This window comes from Danio rerio, chromosome 5 (assembly GCF_052040795.2).
Source record: "Danio rerio strain M-AB ecotype USA chromosome 5, GRCz13ab, whole genome shotgun sequence".
Taxonomy (NCBI): Eukaryota; Metazoa; Chordata; class Actinopteri; order Cypriniformes; family Danionidae; genus Danio; species Danio rerio.
The window spans coordinates 31,614,807-31,641,428 of NC_141025.1; the positions used below are offsets into that span (position 1 = coordinate 31,614,807).

Below are 26,622 nucleotides of genomic sequence, written 5' to 3' on the forward strand. Positions count from 1 at the left end.
GATATGCATGCAAGGTCAAAAAACACTTTTAATGTCTTTTAATATGTATTTATTTTTACTTAATTACACGATGATTTGTTCAGCGATTTATTTGCTTCCAAACCCCTTCTTAGCACGAAGCTTGCACTAAGGCACAGAAAAAAGCCCACCATGGTTATGAAGTAGCAAAGAGTATGTGAGAGCCCAATGCAAAAATGCAATAACGCAATGCGGGTAAACACAAGCATATTACAAGCTCTACTCTTAATTCCAACCCCAAGTAATTACAACGACACGCATTCAGTATTAAATCACACAGTGGCAAAAATTAAACTATTTTGAAAACTGACCGCGCAGCGAGTGTGAGAAACAGATAATGGTGGCCATTGCAAAAGGCAAACGGCAGAGGATCGCGATTTCAGAAAAACATTTCGATTGTTAAAGGGTCACGAAACACCAAAACACATTTTTTGAGCTGTTGACAGTCGTATATGTGGCCCACACTGCTAAAAACACTATTAGGACACCTATATTTCACTAAAAAGTGTAAATTGGTTGTTTTTGCGTTATTTCAAGCAAATTTGTACTTCCTGTTTGAAACGAATTTTTGAAGCTGCGTCACGGTCATGACATAATAGCGTGTATTCCATCGTGCAGACTGGGCGTCTGTGCCAGAGTGAGTCTTATTACGTCTTACAGTGTGATGCATTAATGCATGAGTAAGGCTTGGGTCAAACCAATCAGCGCGCTCTATTATGCAACTTCATTAATATTCATTATTGTCACCGTGTTTACACCACAAAGACGCCACGTTGTGTTGGCAAAACAAGCGTGAAGTGTTGCTTTTATAGTTTGCTGCTGTTAAGTTTCGTTTTCATTTTCTCTCTGTGAGAGCTCAGCTGGATCACGTGTGGATTAACAGTGTACGCGACGCGCGACAACAATAACTTACGTGTCTAAGGAGGAACATTGTTTACCTGAGAGCTGTTCTCATCTGCAAACGCTGAAATCTGGATTTGCTTGTAGTCTTCTCTTCATAAAGACGCGGCTCTAGTTGCTGGGGATTGTCCTGTCTCTACAGATTTGGTAAGTGAGCGACCAGTGCTCTTTGTTTATTCAGTTTGTTCGTATCGAATTAAGTTAACTATTGCACTGAGTGCAGAAATGTTAGCACCGCATTTTGTGACCGGAATAACACACGCGGCTTTGTGACACTACCTGCCGTGTGCATCTAAGTTTCCGGGAAATGCAGAGTTTTTTTTTTCTCTCATTCGCCGTGCGGTATCAAACATTGCATGAAAAATACACGCTTGCAGCAGTTCCTCGAATCAAATATCTCGTTTGTCGCGAGAGGCATGAATGAATTCCCTGAATGAAAGAGCCAAACTGCAGTTAAAGTCCAACATTTAATAATTTGGCAAATATTTCGACTACAGATGTCCATGTAGGTTAAACACCATCACTTTCTCCTGTCTGTGTGGGTGTGTATTTTGACTCTGAAACTCGCGCGTGCACAAATAGACACTCCCACACCATCCCACTTTAGTTCCTCCGACACTCCCCCCTAAACAGAGCTGGACACGCCCACTTTTCTGACTTTTTCCAAAGTAGAGGTGTGAAAACACCCTGCTGAAACGAGGGGGTTTCATGGCCCTTTAAAGGAAGAAACATCCGTCGCATTTTCAACGTGATTTTGGACGCAATATGTGAATAACCCAAAAAAATGTAACCTTAAAGATAGTAAAAGCACTGATCTATAATAGATGATTGATTACAAGCTGCGCAGAGCGCTTACAAGTTGGAACACACAATTGAACACATATTTTGCAAACTAAACAAAACGAGGCAACAATGTTAACCAAACTTACATGTTATGATCCATAGGAAGAAGAAACTGGTCCATTAAACTGTAAAAGTTACTGACAAAGTCCCTGTCAAAGTCCCATCCATAATAGTCTCTGCAACTTCTTCCTTTAATAGCAACTTTAACTCTTTATTTTCCATAGCCGAATCTCTATCTGTCAGTAATCGTCATCTTTGGCCCAATCCCAATTCTATTTTTGTACCCCTACCCCTTCCCCTTGGCCCTTAAAGCCGAGTGTGTATGGGAAAGGGGTTTAAAATTTACCCCTAAGAAATAGGACAGCACTACAGCACCTGCACACATAATTACACATCATCACGATCTCATGCTACATATGAGATTAGACGACGGCGACTGCTGTAGTTATTTAAGTTGCTTTATTTTTTGGTATTTACCTTCAGGAAATCACTTAAGGCATATATTATGTTATCATAACAATATAATGCAGCAATAAGTTCATAACTATACTGTGCATTTACACAGTGGCCATATTTATCAATATAAACACACCAAAAACAACTTTAACATTATAGCAGAAACTGTAAAAAGCCCAGGTCCAACCACTAGACTTTTCTGACAGAGTATTCGAGTGTCTGAATCTTGTGGGACTGCTATACAGGAGTTATGATGATTATGGATTTATTTTTGCATTTTTTTTTAGCATGACGGTAAAACATGAACGTGGTTATGAATATATTAAAACATGTGCTTGTTGTAAAAATTCGTAATAATGACAAAAAAATACTTTGTGGATCTCCTTACTTCCGGGTGTAACTATCCTGCTGTTGTGGACCGTGTATTCTGGGACATTTTCATACTCCTTGGTTTTGAGAGTGGTCCTGAAAAATCTTCATTCCAAGGGGTATTTACCCCTTCCTCTTAGCCCTATGCCTTCAAGCTGAAGAGAATTAGCACACCCCTACCCCTTCACAGGAACACACAAAACGAAGGGTAGGGGTAAGGGGAAGGGCCAAGGGGTTGATCAGTCCCGTGATCATGACACTAGCTCTACTAGTGTCTAAAGGGAAAGGCGAGTAAAATGGCTTGCAAAGCTACATATAAGGTGTGTTGGGAAAACCCTGTCACATATTTAGCAAAATCTCTATGCTTAGGACAGTTATTAAAATATTCTTATTTACACTGATTAGTCAAGAAAAATAAGTGCCAATTTAGCTCAATGAAAAAAAGCCCCAGAGGAGAGGATAGACGGAGCCCTGTCATATGTAATACTCACTGCCGAGCAGATTTCTGGGAGGAGAGAGAAGTGTGTGTGGTTGTTACACAAGAACCTGCATCCCCTGACACTCTGACACCCACACATTCGCTAACAAGTAGCTAGGCCATGATATTATGCCCACACACACATGCAGTCTAAAAATACTCTTACACATGTATAAACATGCATGAAACAATGAAAGCACATGCGGATATATACACAAAACCTCCCACATTTGCTGCTGCATCATATGGTCTCAAGATAAATTTAATTCCTCTCAGGATCCAACTCACCCCTTGTCTGCAGGCTTGTTCGTTGAGTGCCCGCACCCATGCTCTCTGCCAGTGCTCCCTGAATGACCTGAAGGCAAAGAGCGAGGACAAAAGGCCCTTGACGCCAGCTTCAGTGTCACTTCCTGCCCCGTCTCGTCCCAGCCTCAGCCTCAGGAGAGATCCCCACACACCTCCCGTCAGTGTTTGATGGGTGAGACTCAAGGGCAGCTGCCACGGGGTCTCCCTCTTGCCCTGCAGCTTGCTGCACCATCTAGGGCGAACTAACGCCAGTGAGAACTGAACGAGCCAGGCTAGTACGACCAGCAGCGAGGCACAGAAAAGTGCCACCTGAACCAGCCAGCTCACGTCCTGGAAAGTCGTCATCTCCCAAGGCATTGATCACTTGAGTCCCATTTTTATGGAGGGGTGAAAATATTGACTCACGAAGGTTGGAACTCTGGGAAAAGGAAGGAGAGAGATTGAGAGTAAGTAGACTGGAAAATAACCAGATGCAGGCATATGCAGCCATGTGGCACCAACATATCATAGGAACACTGACATGTAAAGGGACAGATCACTAAAGAGTTAATATTCTGTCAAAATTAAGTCATTGCCCCCAAAATAGAGTATATAGAGTATATCTGTGAAGAGGCTGAAATGATTTTGCAAATACTGTTTATTACCTTGCACCGGCTAATCATTTTGATTCACTAGACTTTAATGTATCATCAGAAGTCGTGGGCATTCATTTTGTTTCATGGATTATATTACATGGATTTTTTTTTTTGACTCTCGAAGTGGAGCTACACAACTACACCTAAAATCTGTTTGATAAAGTCACATACATTTGATGGTGTAGTCACATTTTTAGGAGAGCTGTCCCTTTAGTCATTCACCAAAAATCTGTTTTTTATTTGAAATTGAAAGTTGCAGGGAAGTAGAATCAAAACATTTTAAAAGATTAAAAAAAATCTTCTAAAATGAGCATTTTTCTAAAACCCCAACACTTATTTTCACTAATTTCACATTAAAGGCAATAAAAATAACGCATTAATTGACATAAAAGAGAAATTACTCAACTTTTAAATAAGAGCCTGAGAAAAATGCTAATTTTAGAAGAAAGTTTCAGGCAGCATTTATAGGTTTTTGCATGTAAACTCTTTATATATATATATATATATATATATATATATATATATATATATATATATATATATATATATATATATATATATATATGAAGAGTTAAATACAGAAATATTTAAAGAGTTAAATACAGAGTCATGTTAATATAACCGTGATATGCTTGAGACATAGTAAAAAGTGAGTACAATGGTCTAACATGTCTATCAGTGATTCTCAATGTCGATAGAAAACCACTGAAAACTATAAAACACATTTATAGAAATACTAAAAATCAAAATACTCTTGCTAAAATGCAAACGGCCCCTAAGCCAACATTTACTTTCACAACAAATGATACAGAGGGGTTTTTCTTGTTCTACATGCATAAAAATCTGAATAAATACACATTTGGAACACAATGAGGAGGAGTAAATAATTACCTTTTTGATGCTTATTTGCAAATCAGAAATATTTTTTGTTTTCAGTTTATATTTCAATTACATTATTGGCTAAAATTTTCCTCTTATCCAACCAAACATACCAGAAGGAAGGCCATCTTCCCTAAAAGAAAGTGAACAATTTTAACAACACCACAGTTACTGTTATTACTATTTATTGTGCTGTTAATATTATAATGTTTACATTTCCCAAGGTTCACAGCGTGTGTTCTTATCACTAGATTTACAAGTGCATCTCCTGTTAGTATTCCCACCTGTGCTTAAAAGTTTCAGCAGTTGAGCAAACTGACTAAGCATTTCGGTGAAAGTGTGACATTCAATGCCTCTCCTGAAACCGGAGAAGTGGCCAACTTCTTCCAGAAAACTCAGCTCGGCTGCACAGTCTAGTCCTGTGTGAAGCCTGTGTGTATGAGAGCCGCTCCGATTCTGTCACATTTCTGACAGCCCAGCAGCAGCGATGAAGCAGCTGTGTTCTGGGTCAGTGCTGCACTGCAACGGCGAACGAGCTCACCATGACCCATCTAGCGATTCACTTTCAGTCCCTTCATTGTGATAGCGTGTACTTAATTCTAACACAAATGATGGCGTTCTTATCAAACCATGCATGTTTCCCCTCACTGGTCACCATAACAAAAGCAGCGGCGTTTGAAACCCCAGTGAGCTGCCTATAAAACGCTAGACATCATTATGTTTTGGGCATTTGACTCAGTTCAGTCAGTTCAGCTGACTCGAATCGCGCATACCGTCAACAAAATGCTGCACGCGCATATGACGGCGAATAAATGTTTGTGCAAGAGAAAACAATATGAAGGATTTATTACCGATCAGATGATAAACGCCGTGTTCGCGCGCTGACTAGCTACAGAAGAGTGGTTCAATGGCTACATCATGTCTTCGTAATTCCAGCACCAGCCTTCAGGTCCGAGCATCTTCCACGATCAAACCTGAGCTGATCGGTACATGGCCTCCGTCTCTTCAGTCTTTAGCGTGCGACATAAAATCACACATTTACAATGACCAGTGCAGTCCACGCAGGAGAAAATGTGTCTTCCTCCCACCGGCGGTGTTGGACGGTCTGTAATGGTAATGCGCAGGAACAGAACAGTCGAGCTGTCAAATAGTGTAGCAACACAAACACACATACCGCGTAAGGACAACGCGTTTAAAGAGACACGCACACTTCAGGCTGCGCATGCGTAAAGCGCATATTCCCTGGCTGATCCTTAAAAGAGTTTTCGCTGACGTTTGTTACATTATGTCAAGTAAACTTTTTTTTATTTTTTTTAATGTTGTTGTTACAAATGTATCTTGTATTTGTTTGATTTATCATGATTTATTAGACTTGGTAAAAATCATAGGTTAGTTGAGCTCCTTTGACAATTTTAATAGCATCTTTTCATTTGGTGTTAAGTGGTTCAAATAGACTTCTCTAATTTTGAAAAAAGCAATTCATTCCCAAATATATGTATTAACAATTAATGAACCCATATGTTCGACTGGTTGTCTTTGTGGAATATTTATGTAGTTTTTTTCTATATTGGGTTTATAATTATTATTAAAATGATAAATAAATTTAATTGCAAATCTCAAGAAAGATGTTAATATTGGCTCATTTAATTAACTTTAATCAACTGCTCAGAATACTTTTCTATCCATGTCATATGCTGTAATATATTATAAAACAAATTAATGTTTTAACAAATTAACAAATTGAACTAAATTATTATTTTTTTGTTATGCCTTTAAGCATGTATAGCCTACAGTATGTTGTGTTTTGTTTTTCTTCTGGCATACCCCTGACTGAGGCCTTCTTTGATTTTTAAACCTCTCAGAATATACTTTCATGAGTCTGAAATATTTTTTTCTTTAAATGACCTTTTTTTTCACCTGAAAATAAAAATTGGTTTAGGCTGTCAGCTTTCCATATCACACTGCATGTTGTTCTAATAAAGAAATAAAAGTTTTTTTTTTCCATTCTCCTGTTTTTGTTCAATCTAAATGTCGTTCAAATTATAACGTCTTTTGGGAATGTATTAGTGTATGCTTCCCTATTGTATACTACAGTGACCCTTTGTCTGTGTGTGTTTATATGGTAAACACTGTGGGGTTTTTTAAATGTTCACATGTTTTTATTTCTTACATAGTTTTTTAAGTTTAAATTATTATGATATTTTATTTCCATTCTTTTATTTTAATATTGTATTTGTCCACCTACAGTATTTCAAGCATTGGCAACATTTATCATTTACAGTCATGCCAATAAAGCAGTTTTGAATGGTATTGTATTCAATACATAAATGCTCTTATAAGTTTCATACAATCACATATTCAAATAAAAACATCGTATTGTAGATTTTTTTCTGTCTGCAATTAAACTTTTCAAATAATAATAATATCTTGATAAATAAAACTAACATGACATAGCAATTGTCATGGGTAGCACAATTGTAGGTAGCACAATTGCCTAACAGCAAGAAGGTTGCTGGTTCGAGCCCCGGTTCCCCCAAAGTCCTAAGACATGCAATACAGGTGAATTGAATAAGCTAAATTGTCTGTAGTGTATATGTGTGAATGCAAAAGTGTATGGGGGTTTCCCAGTGTTGAGTTGCGGCCGGAAGGCCATCTGCTGCCTAAAACATGTGCTGGATAAGTTGGCGGTTCATTCTGCTGTGGCGACCCCTGATTAATAAAGGGACTAGGGCTAAAAGAAAATAAATTAATTAATTTATTTATTTCATGAATAATATTGTAGCCCTGCATTTAACAAATTGCCAGGTATCACTACAAAGTCAAAAATATTACTTCACGGAAGTTGAGACTTTTAACATGCTTTTCATTTCAGTTTCCGGTTGTGTTACGCCTGCAAAAAGTTCGACTCAAAACCAATATGTCAGTATCAAAACATACTTACACATATCTCTGTCTAAACACCTCCTTGATATCCATTTGAATTGTACGGCATTGCGCTTAAAACCTTTAACGTTAACTCTCATAGCATTAGATCATGAGAGTATATTAAGATAGTTGTGTAAATACAAGCGGTCAGCGGACGGATTATGTTGACGGAAGTAGACGTGGATTTTGTGATGAGATCAGAGCCAAACGTACAATGTAAACTGACATATCGATAACCATTTGACGTCAACGCTGTTTGCATTTGTTGTAGGAGTAATAAGTTACTCATAACCTAAGCCGGGATTTATTTAGGCAGGAGGTTCTCCTCTACCGCCGGTTACTTACATGAGGTTGTGGAAATCTAGCTGTCAACGTTGAGCCAGAAAACAACCGTTTACTGATGAATCTAACGTTACTTTGCAGAGAAACATCGTTCAGTCGCTTCGAAAATAAACAAATGTTATTTTTTGTACGCGCTTTTATTCATTAACGGTTTCCGCCGCGTATCGGACATGTAGTTAAAACATCTGTAAACTTTGAAGAAACATGTTCAGTTAATGTCTGCTTCATTATGATTATAAAACGCTGCTGACAGGAAACGAACGCTTGAGTTGTTGTAATACAATACATATATTAGTACAGTAGATTCAGTATATTGTAGTTTTATATCGAGAAGATGTCTCCAATTCCTGTTGTTCCTCTGATCATCAACTGTTGTATGTCTGCACTTGGGTGCATTGCAACAGTCAAGCTCATTCCTGCCTTTAAGGAACATTTCATATCTGCAAGACTTTATGGCATGGACTTAAATAAAACCACAAAGAAAGAGGTGTAAGTTTTGGATTTTTATTCTTATGTTATTGTGCATCGATATTATGTGTTGCTTTGCTATATGACGTTTGACACCTGAATTTAACTCTTGTTTCCTCCTTATTAACCAGACCCGAGTCACAGGGTGTAATCAGTGGGACAGTCTTCCTCATCATCCTCTTCCTCTTCATCCCTGTTCCGTTCTTGCAGTGCTTTATGGGAGAGAAGTGTCAACGGTTTCCTCACAACGAGGTGAGAGAACGAATGATCCTTTAATCATGAAGTGAATATCAAGAACTCATCGTTTGTTACTGTAATGTTGCAAAATTAGGGGTCAGCAGGGGCTTTCAGTTACAACGTTTTAAAATAATCAAGAACATGATCAATTGTTTCAAAGTCTGTGCAAAGGCTTTTATGATGTTCCGAAATATTATCTAAAGGGATAATTCACCCAAAAAGAATGATTTACTCACTATTTACTCTTCCTCAGATTGTTCCAAAGCTTTAGAAGTGTTTTTCCCCCTGTTGAACATAAAAGAAGATATTTTGAAGAATGATGGAAACGTAGTCATTGTCATTTTTTTGATCCACATAGTTTGTTCAGCTGATCGGTGCATTGTTGGCCATCTGCTGCATGATTTTCCTGGGCTTTGCTGATGATGTTCTGAACCTGCGATGGAGACACAAACTTCTACTACCCACCATGGCCTCTCTGCCTCTCCTCATGGTTTACTTCACTAACTTTGGCAACACTGTCATCGTCGTGCCAAAACCTTTCCGTCTCCTTTTGGGGATGCATTTGGACCTGGGTGAGTGTGATGGTCAGACAGTCTGCTGAAGTGTTGGGTGTTCTCTTTCTTGACAGAGAGAAGTTTATTTTGTAGGTATTATACACATGTACATCACCATTTTGGAAGGACACTATATGCTGTGTAACTGCAGGTTAACTATGTTTCTTTACTGTCTAACCTTTACACAACTCCTTAACTTACCTATTTTTGACTGTAATGTAATAATAATGTGTACCTTGGCTTTTTGTAAAGGTGACAATAATTATTTGGGACAAATATTATTGTGAAATACGCTTTACAAATAAACTTGAATTGAATTGTATTGTATGATACATGCTTATAAACTGACTGTTTTGCATATACTGTGTTTTAGGAATTCTGTATTATGTGTATATGGGAATGTTGGCTGTGTTTTGCACAAATGCGATCAACATCTTGGCTGGCATCAATGGCATTGAGTCTGGACAGGCTCTCTTCATATCAGGGTCCATCATCCTCTTTAATTTACTGGAACTCAATGGTGAGCTGAGGGTCTGTTTTTCCTCTTATTTTTAGATTAAAATCTCTTTGCATGGTTTTAATATAGGCGTAATTTGTTTCACGTGTATGTACACTATCAATAATTGAGATTCGTTTTTACATATAATCATGTAAGCTGCATTTATTTGATCAAATATACAGAAAAGTCTTTAAATATTGTTGTTTAAAATGAATTTTTAAAATAAGGTAAATATGAAGGCTACTGAAGTCTTCAGAAATTATGGTCAAAAATGTAAATAATATTCAGAATTGCTGAAAAAACAACAACATTTGTTTAAAAGTGCTCAGCAAAGATTAATCGTGATTAATCGCATCCAAAATAAATGTTTGTTTTGACATAATATATGGGTGTGTTATATATGGTATATTTATCATGTATATATGATACAACAAAAAAATTTGTCACATGAATATTTTAATTAATATATAATTTGTATCACATGTACATATACTGTATATTTTTATATCTAAATAAAAATGAACTTTTTCTGAAATGTATGTATGCATGCATGTGTGTTTTTTTACATACAGAATAAATATACACAGTACACACACATACAGTTTATTATGTCAAAACATACGTTTATTTTAGATGCGGTCAGTTTTGCTCAGCACTGCTTATTAATCAATGTTGCAAACAGTTACATTGTTATAATTGTTGCCTTTTAAAGTCAGAGTTTAAAGTTTGCAGCTATATTTAATATCTGCTCTTGGATTGTTATATTGATCTTTGAATGCCATTTCTCTTTCAGGAGACTACAGAGATGACCATGTTTTCTCCTTGTACTTCATGATTCCTTTTTTCTTCACCACATTAGCTCTCTTCTACCACAATTGGTTTGTTCAAATTCTTGCCTTTTGATTATCATTGGCATATACCAAAGATATATTTGTTTATATATTTGCCATGCATAAAGCAATTTTTGGAAATGTTATTATTTAAAATCCCTAAAAACAAACATGCCCATTGCCAAGATGTACTAGATATGTCCCGTAATGCAGATTGATTTCAAGTGTGTTTTGATACTTGCTCCAACACTGACATTAATTTTTTTTAAAAGTTTGCTTAGTTCACCTTTAATTCTCTCTTTTGAATACTGCCTATTAGGTATCCCTCTTCTGTGTTTGTGGGAGACACTTTCTGTTACTTTGCTGGAATGACATTTGCAGTTGTCGGGATACTCGGCCACTTTAGCAAGACAATGCTGCTTTTCTTCATCCCTCAAGTCATCAACTTTATTTACTCACTGCCTCAGCTCTTTCACATCATTCCCTGCCCTAGACATCGCCTGCCTAGGTAGGTAATTTCACTAACATTTGTTTTTATACATAATTATAAATGTAAGGACACTTCAATTAAATAATTTAAATTTTAGTAGTCTGGAAGCTATGAGAGCTATATGTTCTTCATTATACACACTCTTTTTACAATTTTAAAGTGATTTACTTTTAATTTTAAGTGATTTGCTGGATAGAGAGAAGTGAGGATATGGGTTTAAATATGCATATTTTAGAAAATTTTTGATATTTTAGTCTGTCTAATAAAATAGTTAAAGATAAGCTTCATCTTTGATTGCTATTTAAATATTTATTGTTTACTTAAATAGGTCCTATGATGCCTTTTTAAAGGGCATTTTTAAGGTTTTTGGAGTTTCTGGAATATCAGGGAATTTTAGAAGGTCTGTTCCAGACATTGCAAGTCAGGGAGATCTTTGTTTAGAATATTTTAACCAAGGAATATCAATAATTTTTGTTTGTTATTTTAAATTTGTCAGCTCTTTGTTAGATACAGTTAGCCTATTTTTTCAGTGCCACATTATTCCTTCATTATCTCCTTAAATCAAATGTAGTTACCAGCCTGGTCCTGTTAAAATATTACATTGTTTTGTGTGTGCTTAGTGTGCAACATAACAGTTGCCTGTTTCTCTGTCAATTATTCACCTTATTTTGCAATGTGGAAGCAAGCAACTCTTTTCTTTGATTGTGTAGTCTTCCAATACATTTGCCTACATAACTAGGCTTATAAAATGGTCAAAGTATTTGCACATCAAATCATTTACATTTAAATATTATGATAAGAAAATTACAGCTTACAACATCAAACAGCATTAGTTGTTTTGTGTGGCGAAAATGAATGGAAGTGAATGAGACAGTAAGTCTCTATGCATTTAGGATACAATGACTGAATAATAGGTCATGGATATTCAGCTTTTCGTCAGTAAAAGTCAGGGACATTTGGTAAATTGGGAATAAGGGAACAGGTTAACATGCTTTAATGTTGAAAAAAAAAATTCCCATATGATATACATTATTGAAGCATTTATAATCATAGTTTGTCTTAAATGCTGAGATTGCATTCTATTTTTTCACAAAGCTATGAGTGTTTCAGAAATGTAATGCCTCTTACTACAAGCCTTCGGTTTTATGACAATGGATGATCAAGCAGATGAATCAGAAATAACTTGGCAAGCACAAGTTGTTTGAAAAAAAAAAACAGAAGTCTAGTCTAACGTGGTCTAAATGGTAACATAGCTGATCTCTAAAAGCCTTGACAAGGTTGAACGCAAAGGATTTTTTCTACTGGCCCAATCGTACTAGTAGTTCAGATTTGTACTTGCCCTGCCAATATTTTCACTGGCCCTACCAAAAAAAGTTTATAGCTATTTCTTAGCCACAAATAAAATGAAAATGTGTCAAAATGTTTGTAAATCTAGAATTTAAATATTTAAAAAATTTTAATAAATGTGTAATGAGCAAAACTCAAAGTGTTTTGAAAAAAAAAAGATGGCTAAAGACTGGCTAAACTGATGGCAAACTGTACATAACTTAATTTTTTTAGTCATGGTGTACGCTCGTATATGTCTGCTTCCAAGACGTTAGAAACAAATGTTTTCCTTTAGCATCATCATTTGATGTTACCGCCATGTTGCTGTCTCTTCGCTGTACTAATAACATGTTCACAACATCTAATCAGATAAGAAGAACCAAGAAGGTAGCATTTGAAGGCTTGAAAGTACAAACTGTTTCTCAATTCTAAAACTGTATTTGCACGCAATTGACAAATAGTCACAGGCAAATTAAACTTTAGTGACAATTCAGCAGTGGCCCGATCGGGCCAGTAACGATTCTGTCTGCTGTCCCGAGCATCTCACACACTGGCCCCGGGCCATCGGGCAGTCCTTATTGTTGAGCCCTGCTTGATATACTTCAAGTGAGATTAAAAAACAAACTGGCTTGTTGTTATTTTAAACAAAATCGGGCCAAAATCAAGCTTTTTCAGATGTTTGAAACATTCTTTTCTTTTGTGGTTTATTTTCTTTATTCATTCACTTAATTTGTGAGATGTCCACAAGTAAAAACAAGAGATTATTTATACTAAAAATATAAAGCAACACTGACGTTGTTGTTTTTTTCATGCTTAAAACTGCAGATTTACTTGTTTCAAAGAAATCTACTAAATAAAGTCCTGAATCTAATCTGAAATCAGTGTTCTTTAAAAATTAAAATGTGTAAACAGTGTGTAATATTGACTTTACACATTTATTTATTGTTGTTGATCTTAAGTTTCCCATCAGTGAATGCACACAGTGCTTCCTTAGCAGTTACACCAAAAGTAAAGCAAAATGAAATTATTGTGTGGGCTTGACATCTAAATCTGATTAATACAGGTTACAGTCAGACACAGGAAAGCTGGGCATGAGCTACTCCAAATTCAAACAGAAAGACCTTGGCAAATTAGGGCAACTTATTCTAAAGGTAAAAACACTCATGACACCACATCACGTTATATGGGTTTAGGACTGTTTGTTTGATTAGATTGCACATCCTATTTTGAGAACGTTTAAATGTAATTTCCTCTTTCATCCTGCAGGTGGCAGAAAAGTTATGGGTTCTGGATGTGCGTAGAGGGCAGGAAGGAGATGATGAGTTTATTGAGTGTAACAATATGACCCTTATCAATCTGGTGCTGAAAATACTGGGACCTACCCATGAGAGAACATTGACTGCAATCATGCTGTTAATGCAGGTAAATAAGGCTGGGATATTTGTGAGTTACAGACTTATTAAAGGGATAGTTCCCCTTAAAATAAAAATAATGTCATCCTTTACTCATCCTTCACTTATTTGAGCTTCTTTCTTCTGTTAAACACAAAAAGAAGATATTTTGAAAAATACTGGTAGCTGGTACCCATTGACTTCCTTAGTAATTTTTTCCAACTATGGATGTTGATAGGACACAGCAACCAGCATTCTTCTAAATATCTCCTTTTGTGTTGCACAGAAGAAAGAAACTTATAAAGATGGAAACCCACATGAGGAAGAGTAATTTATGAGTCAATTTTCATTTTGGGGAGAACTACCCTTTATAGATAGATATAAATATAACTACCCTTTATAGATAGATAAGAAGGCATCTGTTTGATCATTATCATTAGTCCTACGTGAGAATTGTTGTCCAAACATATATTAAATTAAAACATATATTAAAGTAATGGCACTCTTAGTTAAACTAAATTTATTATTATTAATAATAAATTCAATTTATTCTGGAAGCTTTATGAGCAACATGTTCTTCAGGAGACCCACTCTTTTGGAATTTAAAGACTCTTTCAAGCAACTGTGAGTTACTGCATAAGGGGATATGTTTGTATGTCTGCTCTCATACAAAAAAAAAAGACTGGCATCAATAATAAAATGTATATTCATTGTAAAATTGCTCGTAGTTTTTCAAGATTTTATTAATTTGCATGACTTTTTTTATGTCTAGAAATACCACTTTTATAATTAGACTGCTTCAGATATCAAGGTTTTCCAAGACTGTGTGAATTCTTGTTATTTTAAGGGAACTGTTAACTTGGATTAAAATATCATTGATATTATTAATAATACAAATATCTATTTTTTAATGCAGGTTTTGGGGAGTGCTGTGGCATTTGGCATTCGTTATCACCTTGTGCGTCTGTTCTATGACGTCTAGAAAACTTGAGAACCTGAGATACTCTACAACTTGCTGCTTTCATTTGGACAAACAACTGAATCAACTGATTTTTAAAATATATATATATATATATATATATATATATATATATATATATATATATATATATAATTACTATCTACTGCCTGTTTTCTATAAAAATCTCATTGCAGTACAGTGTATTTCAGCTCTTCTGTTTGTGTATCTGCATGTGAAGGGACAATCTACACGTAAGCCCCCAATACTCACTGGGACATGAAGGCTCTGTAAATAACAATGTCAGCATGAGGATTTCCAATAATGTGGGGCAACCTGAAAAGCAGACGGTTCTATTTTGAAAAATTATGTAAAGCATTTACATTCAGGGATATTTTAGACAGTTGGTGTAAACATTTCTGAAATATTGCTGAAACACATGTGCACTTATATTTTTCTGTGTCAGAGCAAATAACATGACTCATTTGAATAAACCAGTGTGACAATGGACCATGTTAGCTTCAAGAAAAGAAAATGGAGCATTCAAACTTGAAATCCAACATAACCAAAATATGCTGATTGTTTTGATAAAAAATAAAAAATATATATAAACCTATAGTGTATTTGTAGTGTGTCTAGCTGATATATGTAGAGAATAGATAATTGTTACCCACATAAAGACACTATAGTGTTTTGGAACCATACTACAGTAAAGCATTTTAAACTGTGTATATTACAGTATTTGCAACAGTTAACAAATGCTACCACATACCAGAGAATTAACTATAGTGAACTGATAAAACTAAAAAACATTGAAGTACAGTTAAGTTAGCTCTACAGTAAAATGTGGTGTATTATAGTATATCATGCCCTATATGACTGTAGAAAAATTAAGTATTGGATGATTTGTTTATAGTAGTGTAGTTGTATTACCGCAGCAACTATATAATTACCACAGATTAATTCAAGTACTTTAGTATGGTTAACAATAGAATATAACTTTCATTCACATTTACTGTTAAAGTAGAATGATACTGTGTCCACTCCAAACAGAAAACAGTGTCGTGCATCAAGTAAAATCGTTTTGAGCGCTGTGAGACATTCATTTCTAGCCAGTGAACGCATTGTGCAATCCGGAACACTTGAAAGAATTTAGATGTTGGAGGGAACGATTATCATGACGTACAGCAAAGCTGCAATTTGATTGGCTTAGATTTGAACGCAACGCCGCAAAGATGATTTCTGATTGGTTTCTTTAATTTCTGGGCAAAAAAGTGAGGAAATGTTTCAAGTAATTGTTAAAGGTGAGTTATTTCTCAATACTTTTAAGCACCTGTAACTGCTCGCGCCCACAATAATAGTCTTGAAAGAAAACACATTCGTTTATTATAACCCGAAGCTAACACAAATGCTTCAACCAGCAAAACGAAGGCAGAATGTTAACTTGCCCTTTTTGTTGTGCTAACCAGCTATGCACCATGCTAGCTTAACAACTCTGACTATGGTTTCATAAACCTGTTTGTGCTTTCGATGTTTAATAAGCTTTCGTGTTATGGATGTAATCGTTTTGGTGGAGTTCGTGTGCTGAAAATCGCTGTGTGTTGTTATTCAAAACAAATAAACTGACAGGTAACTTGGCTCGAGCTGCGGTGTGCAGAATTTAACAGTCATATTAGGTCTCACATGTGACGTTTCTGTTATTCAGAGGACTGGAGGACCACACGTTGTGCTTTATATTCAGTTTTATATGCTGTATAATGCCCCCGTCAGCCAAACGAGGCCTGCGCAGAGAGGAGCTGCAGATGGAGCTCGCCTGTGAATGGGGCTCGTGTCAGGAGACGTTTGACAGGATGCAGGACTTCTGCCAGCATGTGGAGAAACACTATAAAGTCACCGTGGACAACAAGACAGACTTTCCAGGTGCGTTAAACATGTGGAAGGGCCAGGTGTCAAGATACGTCAATGAAATGTATTGAACCTGTATTTAGCTATTCACTTTGTATCCTGGTTAAAGTATATATTTTACCCCCTAAAGGAAACAAAAATCTGTCATCACTTATTCAACAACATGCTGTTCCAGATCTTTTTTTTTCAACTGAGATCGCTGAAAACAAATGGAGATAACACGTTTATATAACATTTTAATCTTACACCGAAATGAGAACAAAAGAATCAATTAAACCAACAAAATAATATAGCAATACCTGCTGTGACAAGTTCCAGTCATGTTACAACGTTTGTTTATTTTTTATTTATCTGTTAGGAAATAAAAACCATAAGGAATGGAAAGTGCCAGTATTAGTGAGTATAGCAGAGATGCCCAAAGTAGGGCCCACAGGCAAAAGTTGGCCCATGGTAACCTTTAAATTGGCCTGCCATGCCTTCTAAAAAGAGAGGGAGAGAGCGATGGAGAGGTGGTTGGGGCGAATTTTTGGGGCTGTTTTTGACAGAGATCGTCTTTTCAAATTTAAAATAGCTTTTTGCTTCTTCATTTTATTGCTGAGCTACCAAAAAGCCAACTGAAATTAAATGATTGGATTAAATGTTGTAGATGAATCAGACTTTTAAAATGTACATACTCTCACTTGACAGATAGAGGACAATGCACAAGATATCTGCGAGCAAATCAAGGTAAAGGCAGGAGCAGCTTGACTAGTGTATTCTACATTTAACCCCATTGTCTTATAAATGGGATTGTTTATGTTTTTACTGTAATGAGTTCATTATAAAATGTTAAAAAATGATTCTGCATTAGTTAATGTAATTTAAAGCAATGTTTCTAGTTATTTTTAAATATTACCAAATAAATTAGCATATTACCCTTAGCAAATAGAATATATACGGTTTGGTGGGTATTTGGCCCACAGCCCTCAATCATCTTGGCCCTTGGGTTTTTGACCCTTTATAGGAAAAAGTTTGGGCACCTCTGGAGAATAGCATTGGAAAATGATGCATCTTTAGTCATATGGACCACTTTTTATGGTTTTCATGGATATTTCATATTGTGTTTTTATAACCTTTTTTAAGTTTGCTATTAGTCACCATTTATTGTCAGAAAATAGAAAAGGCCAAAGTCAGGCATTGTTCAAAATATCTCTGTTATAAAGCTTTCATAATATTCTCTAGTCTCTTTTTATTGTCATCTGAAACCTGAAATTTGTTCATATGTAAAATATGCATCAAAATAAAACACTAAATAATAAAATAACGTTATTAAAAAAAATAATTATAAAATGCATTGCAAAGTACATAACAGAATTACTTCATTTGAAACTAAAATGAAAGCTGAATAAAAAAAACTAAGAATTTTTTTTTTTTAGAATTTATAATTCTCAACTTAATAATACTATAGAAAGTCTAGTTAAAAGATTATGATCAAAGTTTTAGTTACAAGAATGGGTTACACTATTTTACACTCTTCTTGTTACAGTGAAACTAACTATATTTTTTTACTGAATAATGATTAACTACATGTACTCACTATGTGGTTACTGCTTGTATTTATGAGTAAAAAAACTGTTATTACTTTAATATCTATTTTGGGTGGCGCAGTGGGTAGCGCTGTCACCTCACAGCAAGAAGGTCGCTGATTCGAGCCCAGGCTGGGTCAGTTGGCATTTCTGTTTGGAGTTTGCATGCTTTCCCTGTGTTTGTTTAGGTTTCCTTCTGGTGCTCTAGTTTCCCCCGCAAGTCCAAAGATATGCGGTACTGTTGAATTGAGGAAGGTGTAAATGAGAGTGTATGGGTGTTTCCCAGTGACTGCTTGCAGCTGGAAGGGCATCTGCTGCATAAAACGTATGCTGGATAAGTTGGTGGTTCATTCAGCTTTGGCGACCCCAGATCAATAAAGGAACTAAGCCAAAAAGAAAATTAATTAATTAATATTATTATTATAAAAAAAAAAATTATTTCACTCGGGGGCAGTCGTCTAGTCACTAGCACACATTTATCCACTGTTTGTCTGTCTGTATTAATGTTACATCATCAGAGGATTGTTTCTGAGTGTTGAGCATCTCAGCTCAAGTTTTCTGGCAGTCACTGGCTCTGCTGGCAATAATCATAGCTTGGCTTGCCTGCCTGTCTTTCAGAAGAGGAGCATAACTGTCTGTGGCGAGACTGTGGCTTCTGCTCAGTGGAAGGAGATGAAGAGTTTCTCAGACACATATTCTTCCATTGCTACCACACCAAGTTGAAGCAATGGGGTCTTGCTATACTCAAGAGCCACAGCGACATGGGTGCCTGCTCCGTCGGCCTCCACAACCGCAACATCGTTCCTGAGGTCCAAGAGAACTTCCTCTGCCTATGGGAGCACTGTGAGGTACAAAAACAATAAGAAGTCTTTAATTTAGTTAAATTCAAGTTTGTTTATATAGCGCTTTTCACAGGAGTTATTGTTTCAAAGCAGCTTTACAAAAGGTGTACATTATGCATTACAAATATGGGTTATTAGTTACCATAACTGTATTAGTTACTAATATCTTTATTTAATTAAATAGTAACTAATAGCTTTTAGCAGTTCTACTTATTATATATAAACATAGTTAACCTGCAGATATATAGTATACAGATGATGACTATGTTTACATTTTATTATTCAAGTTTATTAAGTGTGAAGGTTGTTATTCTGCTGTTGGGTGTATTGGGCTTGGCAGTTATGTAGTTAGAAATTAGGTCCTTAACTAATAAGTGTGTTTGTATTCAGATGTCAATGGATAATCCTGAGTGGTTCTACAGGCATGTGGAGATGCACGCCCAATGTCTAGAGGCCAACGAAGAGAATGTGTTATTTTGTGGCTGGAAAGGTAATAAATGAGTATTGTTATTGAAATGTTTTGCAGAACATTAACATGTTTCACTCAGAGGTTCTTAAGTTTTTTTTTAAGAGGGTTGAGATTAATTCTTTATAATGTTTTTAAACATCATTACTTGCATTTTCTACCTGATTGAAGAGATTTAAAGGGCTATGAACCCCCCCTGTCTCACCAGGGTGTTTTCACAACTCTAGTTTGAAAAAAGTCAGGAAAGTGGGTGAGTCCAGCTTTGTTTAGGTGGGAGTGTCGAGTGGCGAAAGCGGGAAGGGTTTGCATGAAAAGGGAAGTTTCAACAGGTGCAGGGGGATTGACAGTAATGACATTTACATGGACATCAGAAATCAAATTATTTGCCTTAATGTGAATAAGACAATAATATGATTAAGGTGTTTACATGAGTTGGTTTTTGAATGCTCCTTTCGTGATTCGGTTTTACATGTTATAGCACATAATTCAATTAACGTCATTGCCATCACCGTGCTATCCACATTTTCTTTAGAGACTTGTGTAATTTCGGATGTTTTATTCTCAATTTGTCAACTTTAATTGCAGTTCGGCACTTTCATTCAGGAACATGTCATGCATGCCCCCCGTGACAAACGAGATATTGGATGCGAGGAGCTGCTGGAAGAGTGTTGTTTTAATGGAATTTTTGATACTGCATGCCGTATGAGAGAATAAAACCCTCCCTATTTGTCGGTTACTTAGATGCACTCAGTAGGTGCAGAGAATAGTCAGACAGCTGTGTGTGTGTGTATAGACTATCCTGTCACAAAATGCAATGAAAATCCTACACTACTGAAATAGTTTGATTAAGGTATTTACATGTTTGCATTCGAAGAGCAGCATTTCCAGCAGATCTTTCAGTCCATAATATTGTGGAAATAGTAAATGTAAACTATCACTACAATATATCTTTAAAAACTGAAAGAGTACTGCTGACAATACTAACTAATTTTGCCATCTGAATAAACATAAATGAAGAGCACTGATCAAACACTTACCAAAACTGTAGAGACAGGACAATCAACATCAACTGAAACTGTGTATTTAAAGAAAAAAAAAAAAGACCAGTGGCATTTCACCTTTTCCAGATGCAAAAAGCTCTCTGGTAAAAAATGTTCCTTACAAACATATTCACACTGATTGGTTCGAACCAAGTCTTTCTCTTGAATTAATGATGAAAACTTGTCATGTTGTACCCGCTGGTACAGACATTCAATCTCTACGCTGGATTTTACACAAGGTTCTATTGACTGTGACGTAGCTTCAAAATTTCTTTTTAAACCAGAAGAACAAATTTGCTCGAAATAACACAATAACAACAAATTTTCACTTCTTTTTTTTTCATATATATGTGTCCTAATATTGTTTTTAGCAGCATGGGACGCATATATGACTGTCAACATCTAAAAAAAAATGTGTTTCTGAGTTTTATGGTATTATGATTACTGCTCTAAAATAAGTTCTTTTTAAATGTCTGGCTAAAAAACAACAACAGTTTCCCCCATTTAACACAATATATCTTTTTTCATGAAACATTTGAACTATTTTAGAACTGTAAACATGTCACGCTAAATAATTCAAATTGTTTCACTTTGTTTGAGAAAAAAATCTTTCTTTTCAAATTTAGACTGCGAGGCCTCTTTCAAGGGCAGGTTTAAGCTGCGGGAGCACATGCGCAGTCACACACAGGAAAAGCTGGTTGCGTGTCCCACCTGCGGAGGAATGTTCGCCAACAACACAAAATTCTTTGATCACATTCGACGGCAAACCTCCATAGAAGGTGATAGTTGTTCATGTGCAGCTCATGCAATAACAGGGAATCTGTAAAATGTCTTCTATTGAATCATTTCATTAAACGTGCATAATAATATAAATAAAAAAATAAGCCATTAAACTTAGTGCAATCTATAACAACCGTTTGGTTTTGTGTGTATTTTGTAGGTCAAAGATTTCAATGTTCGCACTGCTCTAAACGTTTCGCCACTGAGAGGCTGCTGCGAGACCACATGAGGAATCATGGTATGGGTCTTTATGTGTGTTAATAATCATCAAGTTGTACTTTATTCTACTGTATTAGACCTCATAGACCTTTATCACTTAATATAGCATGACCTGGACATTCTAGTGATGTTTTTCCCTGTTCTCTTGATTAAAGTCAACCATTATAAATGTCCACTATGCGAAATGACCTGTCCATCGCCGTCCTCATTGAGAAACCACATCAAGTTTCGTCATTCCAACGAGAAGCCTTACAGCTGTGACTACTGCGAGTACAGGTGCGCACAGGTCATTACTTTTGACAATGACTCATCATTTCTGGATATTTTAAATACTGTGCCCTGTCATGTAAGACCGGTTTGCAAAACATGATGTGTCATTTTGTTTGTTCTTGCTGTTCCCAGCTGTAAAAACCTGATAGACTTGAGGAAGCATTTAGACACACATAGCAGTGAGCCAGCATATCGTTGTGATTTCCCTGATTGTGACTACTCCACCCGCTCCTTTTACTCCATCAAGAACCACTACAAACGTGCTCATGAGGTGAGCAGGTCTGAATAATGCCCTATAATAAGTCAATAACAAACAGATGATAACATGGTAAAGTAACATCATTTGTGATAAAGCAGAAAATAGTTGGGTGTACAGCTTCGGAGGAACTTTTTAGGTTTTACCATGAATATGCTGTTTTTAGTTTTTGTCATGAGTCTAGGTTTGCTAATATAGCAATAAAAACAATCAAAACTGATTATAAATATTACCTTTATGTCTAGGGCTTACACGCATATTAAAGAGATCAACCAAGAGTCCAACCAAAATTGAAAATTCTGTCATCAATGACTCTCCTTTTACTTGTTTCAAACATTTATGAGATTTTTTTTCTTCCATTGAACACAAAAGAATATACTTTGAATGAAACTGTATCCATTAACTTCTATAGTATTTATTTTTTCTACTATGTAAGTCAATGGTTACATGTTTTCAGCTTTCCTTTGTGTGCAACAGAGTTTTTATTTCATACACCATATGATTTGGAGTCATATGGTGTAAAGAGTGCTGAAAATAAAACCAATACATTTAAGTTTAGAATTAATAGGAAAGTTTATTTATGTTTGTTTATTTTTTTAACAAACAAATGTATTAAATATATGTGTACATCTGTGTTATTTTACAAAGTGATTCATTAAGAATAAAACAGCAGGTTTTAAAGCCTGCAATTTAAGTATTAATCATTAGCTGGAAAAATAAGCTCTAATGTTTGATCCAAGCCATCAATGTGGTGATAAATTTAAGTCATTAATGTGGTGATAAAAATAAAAGGTGGAAAACTTGTGTGAAAGGATGTAAGCACTCTGCATCTACATCACTTTTACATAATTACAGTTGTACTGTAATCATCTCATCATTTGCATTTAGCTCATGATCAAATCCAAGCACAAGTGTTTACAAAAGATACACTTGAATCCACATTATTATCAGGTAGAACTGGAAATTCTGCGTCTCTGTTAATCACTAATTAGATCACTGAAAACATGGGTTTATCTAGTGGAAACAAGGCCAAATCATGCTTGTAACATGATACATGTATTTTTTTATCACTTTTAACCCAATGTGCCTTTGATTAATGTGTTAATATTATTATTAATTTTTTTTTTATTATTTTCCAAAATAAATAGAATGTTTTTTATGCTGTTTTGTCTTTAGGGAGACTACACTCCCCGCTATAAGTGTCATGTTTGTGAGCAGTGTTTCACCCGAGGGAATAACCTCACAGCCCACTTACGCAAGAGACATCAGTTCAAATGGCCTTCAGGACATCCCAGGTTCAGGTATGAAGACTTCCAACTTCCTTGTTCTCTTATCTTCTATTGTCTGATCATCACCGTCTCGCGTTCCAGCTCATTCTGGCCTGGCCACCACTTTAGTAGCAAAACACTCAATGCTATTGATAACGCTTTTGTTAGTTTTATGTCTTTATATGTTCTTTTAGGGCATGTGTCTCTTACTTTAAGTTGATTTTTCCTTACTGATTTTCTTTCTGTTTCTAAAAGAAAGATTTTTATTTTGCTTTGAATAAAGTAAGAAGCACTATTGTTGTGAATCTAATGGTAATTTAATATAGCCATTTCTATTTTAATGTATTGTAAAATCTAACTTCCTCCTGTAATGGAAATCTAGTATTTATTGGTTATTATTACTAGTATCAATGGACCCTTTTCACTTTTCACATTTCCGGGTTTCTCAGCAGCAGAAGTCGTCATAATTGGGTAAACCTAGAGAATACAACAAATATTTTTTTTAATTCCCATTTGCTTAAATAATAAAAGAAAACACCATTATAAAGTTCATCAAGACTTTTAGAGAAAATAGAAATAGTGTGAGACTGATAACGTCATGCAGCCAGAAGAGAAAACAACATCAAAGTGACTGTCCTGCCCATACATTCTCTCACTGCATTTTAGCAGTAAGAAGCTACGGATTATTGAGCTTAATCTTCACTTTAAAATTAAATTGCAAATCACAATCGCAATCGCTTTATCTGTCAAATAAATCGCAATAAGATATTTTCTCCAAATTGCACAGCCCTATTGTAGACCCTCCCTCTGACAAGAAATCAGCAAAGTTGTACAAAGAGACATGTGAATGTGGCTACCTTGCCTACTTCTGATCTAATCAACAAAAACACATCATAAATGTTTCGTAAAGTGTTTCTAAATGTGCATTTTTTACTATTATATGTTTAAAATAATCTTAGCTTTAAAATGTAGAGAGGCCTGGACATGGAGTAGCTCCTCCCAGTAAAAAAACAAAACAAAAAAAACAAAAGTGTTTTGTTTAATATGTGTGTGTGTGTATATATATATATATATATATATATATATATATATATATATATATATATATATATATATATATATATATATATATATATTAATATATATATATATATATATATATATATATATATATATACACACACACACACACACACACACACACACACATATATATATACATATATATTATTTTATTTTTTCTCACGGGATATTTAAATACCAATTAGCAGTGAACATGGCCTAAGATCTCTATCCATCAAGGTATAAAGAGCATGAAGATGGGTTCATGCGTCTGCAGCTGATCCGCTATGAGAGTGTGGAGCTCACGGAGCAGCTGATTCGGGAGCGTCAGGGGGATGGGGACGGCAGCGAGTCCAGCCAGCAGAATGTCCATCCTGGTGAAGAGCTAGAGGAGACCCCAGAGCCCTTCAGTGCCATTACAGAAGCAAAGTCAAGAAAGGATGAAACGGAGGTCTGTAGGACACAGGATAATTCAGAAAGTGTGTTTTTGGTTTTAACTGCTGGCACCTCTTCACAAGCAGACTCTATAAGAGAGGGCTCAGTGATGCTGCAGCTGCAGGACACTGCCCAACAGCTGGGCATGGAGGTGGTTTAACTGCACCTGGAACTCAAGATGTCAATAAAGAGGGACGTCAGGACATTACAGTTAAATCTGTGACACGACTTACTGTACTTATGAGGCAAACAGGGGACCAATGCTGGAATAGTGTGTGTTTGAGGAAGCTTTCATCTTCAAGCACATTGAACACAGCACTGGACAGAACATGTAAAGCTCTGAGAAGGTGATTAAAGGAATAGTTTATTCCAAAATGAAAAATTCTACCATAGTTTCTGACCATTAGGTTGTTCCAGTTCATTGCTTTTATTGTGCTGAACACAATAGATAATAATCAAACAGATCTCACCAGCCATTTACTCCTATATAATTAGAAAAATAAATACTATGGGAGTAAATGGGTGTTTCTTTGACACTCTTCCAAATAACTTCCTTTGTGTTCACAAGTAAACAAGATAAATGCATGCAGGATTGGAACTACCTGAGAGTAAGTAGACTATGATAGAATTAAATTTTTATCCATTTAAAGGGATAGTTTGTTCAAAATCATTTTCTCACTCACGTTTCAAACCATATTATTTAGTCTTTTGTGAAGCACAAATGAGCTGTCTTTTCCATTCAGTGAACATTAATGGTAATTTAGACTGCCATCTTTCAAACACAACAAAAAGCACAATTAAAGATAATACAGATAAAATACAAATGAATTGTATGCTAATGCAAGTATTTGTGTTTTACCGTTTTGGAAGAATAAACCAGTTTCCTTGAACGGGAAAACCCACCATAAAGGTCACGTTGTGATTGTGTTTCACGGAAGAAGGAAAATAAAGGGTTGAAATACTTAATATGGGGTGATTAAATGACAATTTTCATTTTGGGCTTAACTATCCCTTTACAGGTGAGAAAAAAGGAAAGGTGAATGGAAATGTTTAATCCTGCTGAACAGCTTAATCACCTTTCTTTAGCTCTGCAGGTTCAGTCTCAATGTGAAGATTTCAGGATGGATCTCTGTGGAGAACTCTTTATTGTGTATAGTTTTATACAGTACATGGTGAATTGCTTGTTGTGAAGTTGTACTGGAAGTGCTTTTGATCTTTAAACTGACCACCATGCCTGTTTAATTTATTTTTCAGCTATATATCGAGGTCAGTTTTTTTGCGGTTTGTATTTTTGAAGGAAAGCACATTATGGTGGATGATTCCAGTTCCTAGCACTTTTTATTGAATTAAAAGTAATGTTCCTTTAACATTTTACTGCCTCTAAAATAGTTTTGGCTACTTTCAATATTGTTAAACTTTTTCATTTTATATGCTATAAGTCTAATAGGGAACCAAAAATTTACTGACGATACTACATGACCAAATTTCATTTGAAATAAACAAAGGCAGATATTTCAGTACACTTTTTGTCCCTTTTTTGTTTACATGTTTTGTTTACCTTGCTGTTCAAAGGTTTGGGGTTAATAAGAAAATAATTTTATTTATTTATC

At 35.6% G+C, this 26,622-nt stretch overlaps 3 protein-coding genes across 26 annotated transcripts in view; 2 read left to right on the forward strand and 1 right to left on the reverse strand.

The window, feature by feature from the left end:
* The window catches only part of c2cd2l (c2cd2 like), a 49,929-nt gene extending 41,400 nt beyond the window's left edge, over positions 1-8,529 (reverse strand). For 2 of the 20 annotated variants that reach the window (XM_087252538.1, XM_087252534.1), the window contains exons 1-3: positions 8,155-8,246; positions 5,736-5,989; positions 3,353-3,788 (exon numbers count right to left, since the gene is read on the reverse strand). In XM_087252538.1, the coding sequence (XP_087108664.1) occupies positions 3,353-3,727 (375 nt within the window). In that variant the 5' untranslated portion in view covers positions 3,728-3,788; positions 5,736-5,989; positions 8,155-8,246. 20 annotated transcript variants of the gene reach the window in all.
* On the forward strand, positions 8,169-15,520 carry dpagt1 (dolichyl-phosphate (UDP-N-acetylglucosamine) N-acetylglucosaminephosphotransferase 1 (GlcNAc-1-P transferase)). Its single transcript, NM_001089411.1, is given in 9 exon segments — positions 8,169-8,640; positions 8,751-8,871; positions 9,215-9,428; positions 9,784-9,930; positions 10,703-10,787; positions 11,059-11,247; positions 13,619-13,706; positions 13,822-13,977; positions 14,863-15,520. Coding segments are annotated over 9 exon segments (1,221 nt in total). The 5' UTR covers positions 8,169-8,485; the 3' UTR covers positions 14,929-15,520.
* A 652-nt stretch (positions 15,521-16,172) lies between these two features.
* hinfp (histone H4 transcription factor) lies at positions 16,173-26,532 on the forward strand. 5 transcript variants are annotated; one of them, XM_087251630.1, is made up of 11 exons: positions 16,173-16,533; positions 16,610-16,824; positions 18,993-19,222; positions 19,607-19,706; positions 21,349-21,501; positions 21,663-21,740; positions 21,877-21,997; positions 22,124-22,262; positions 23,424-23,548; positions 24,818-25,028; positions 25,099-26,532. In XM_087251630.1, exons 2-11 carry the CDS (start codon positions 16,662-16,664, stop codon positions 25,105-25,107), a joined length of 1,329 nt encoding a protein of 442 aa, XP_087107756.1. In that variant the 5' UTR covers positions 16,173-16,533; positions 16,610-16,661; the 3' UTR covers positions 25,108-26,532.
* Positions 26,533-26,622: the final 90 nt, after the last annotated feature.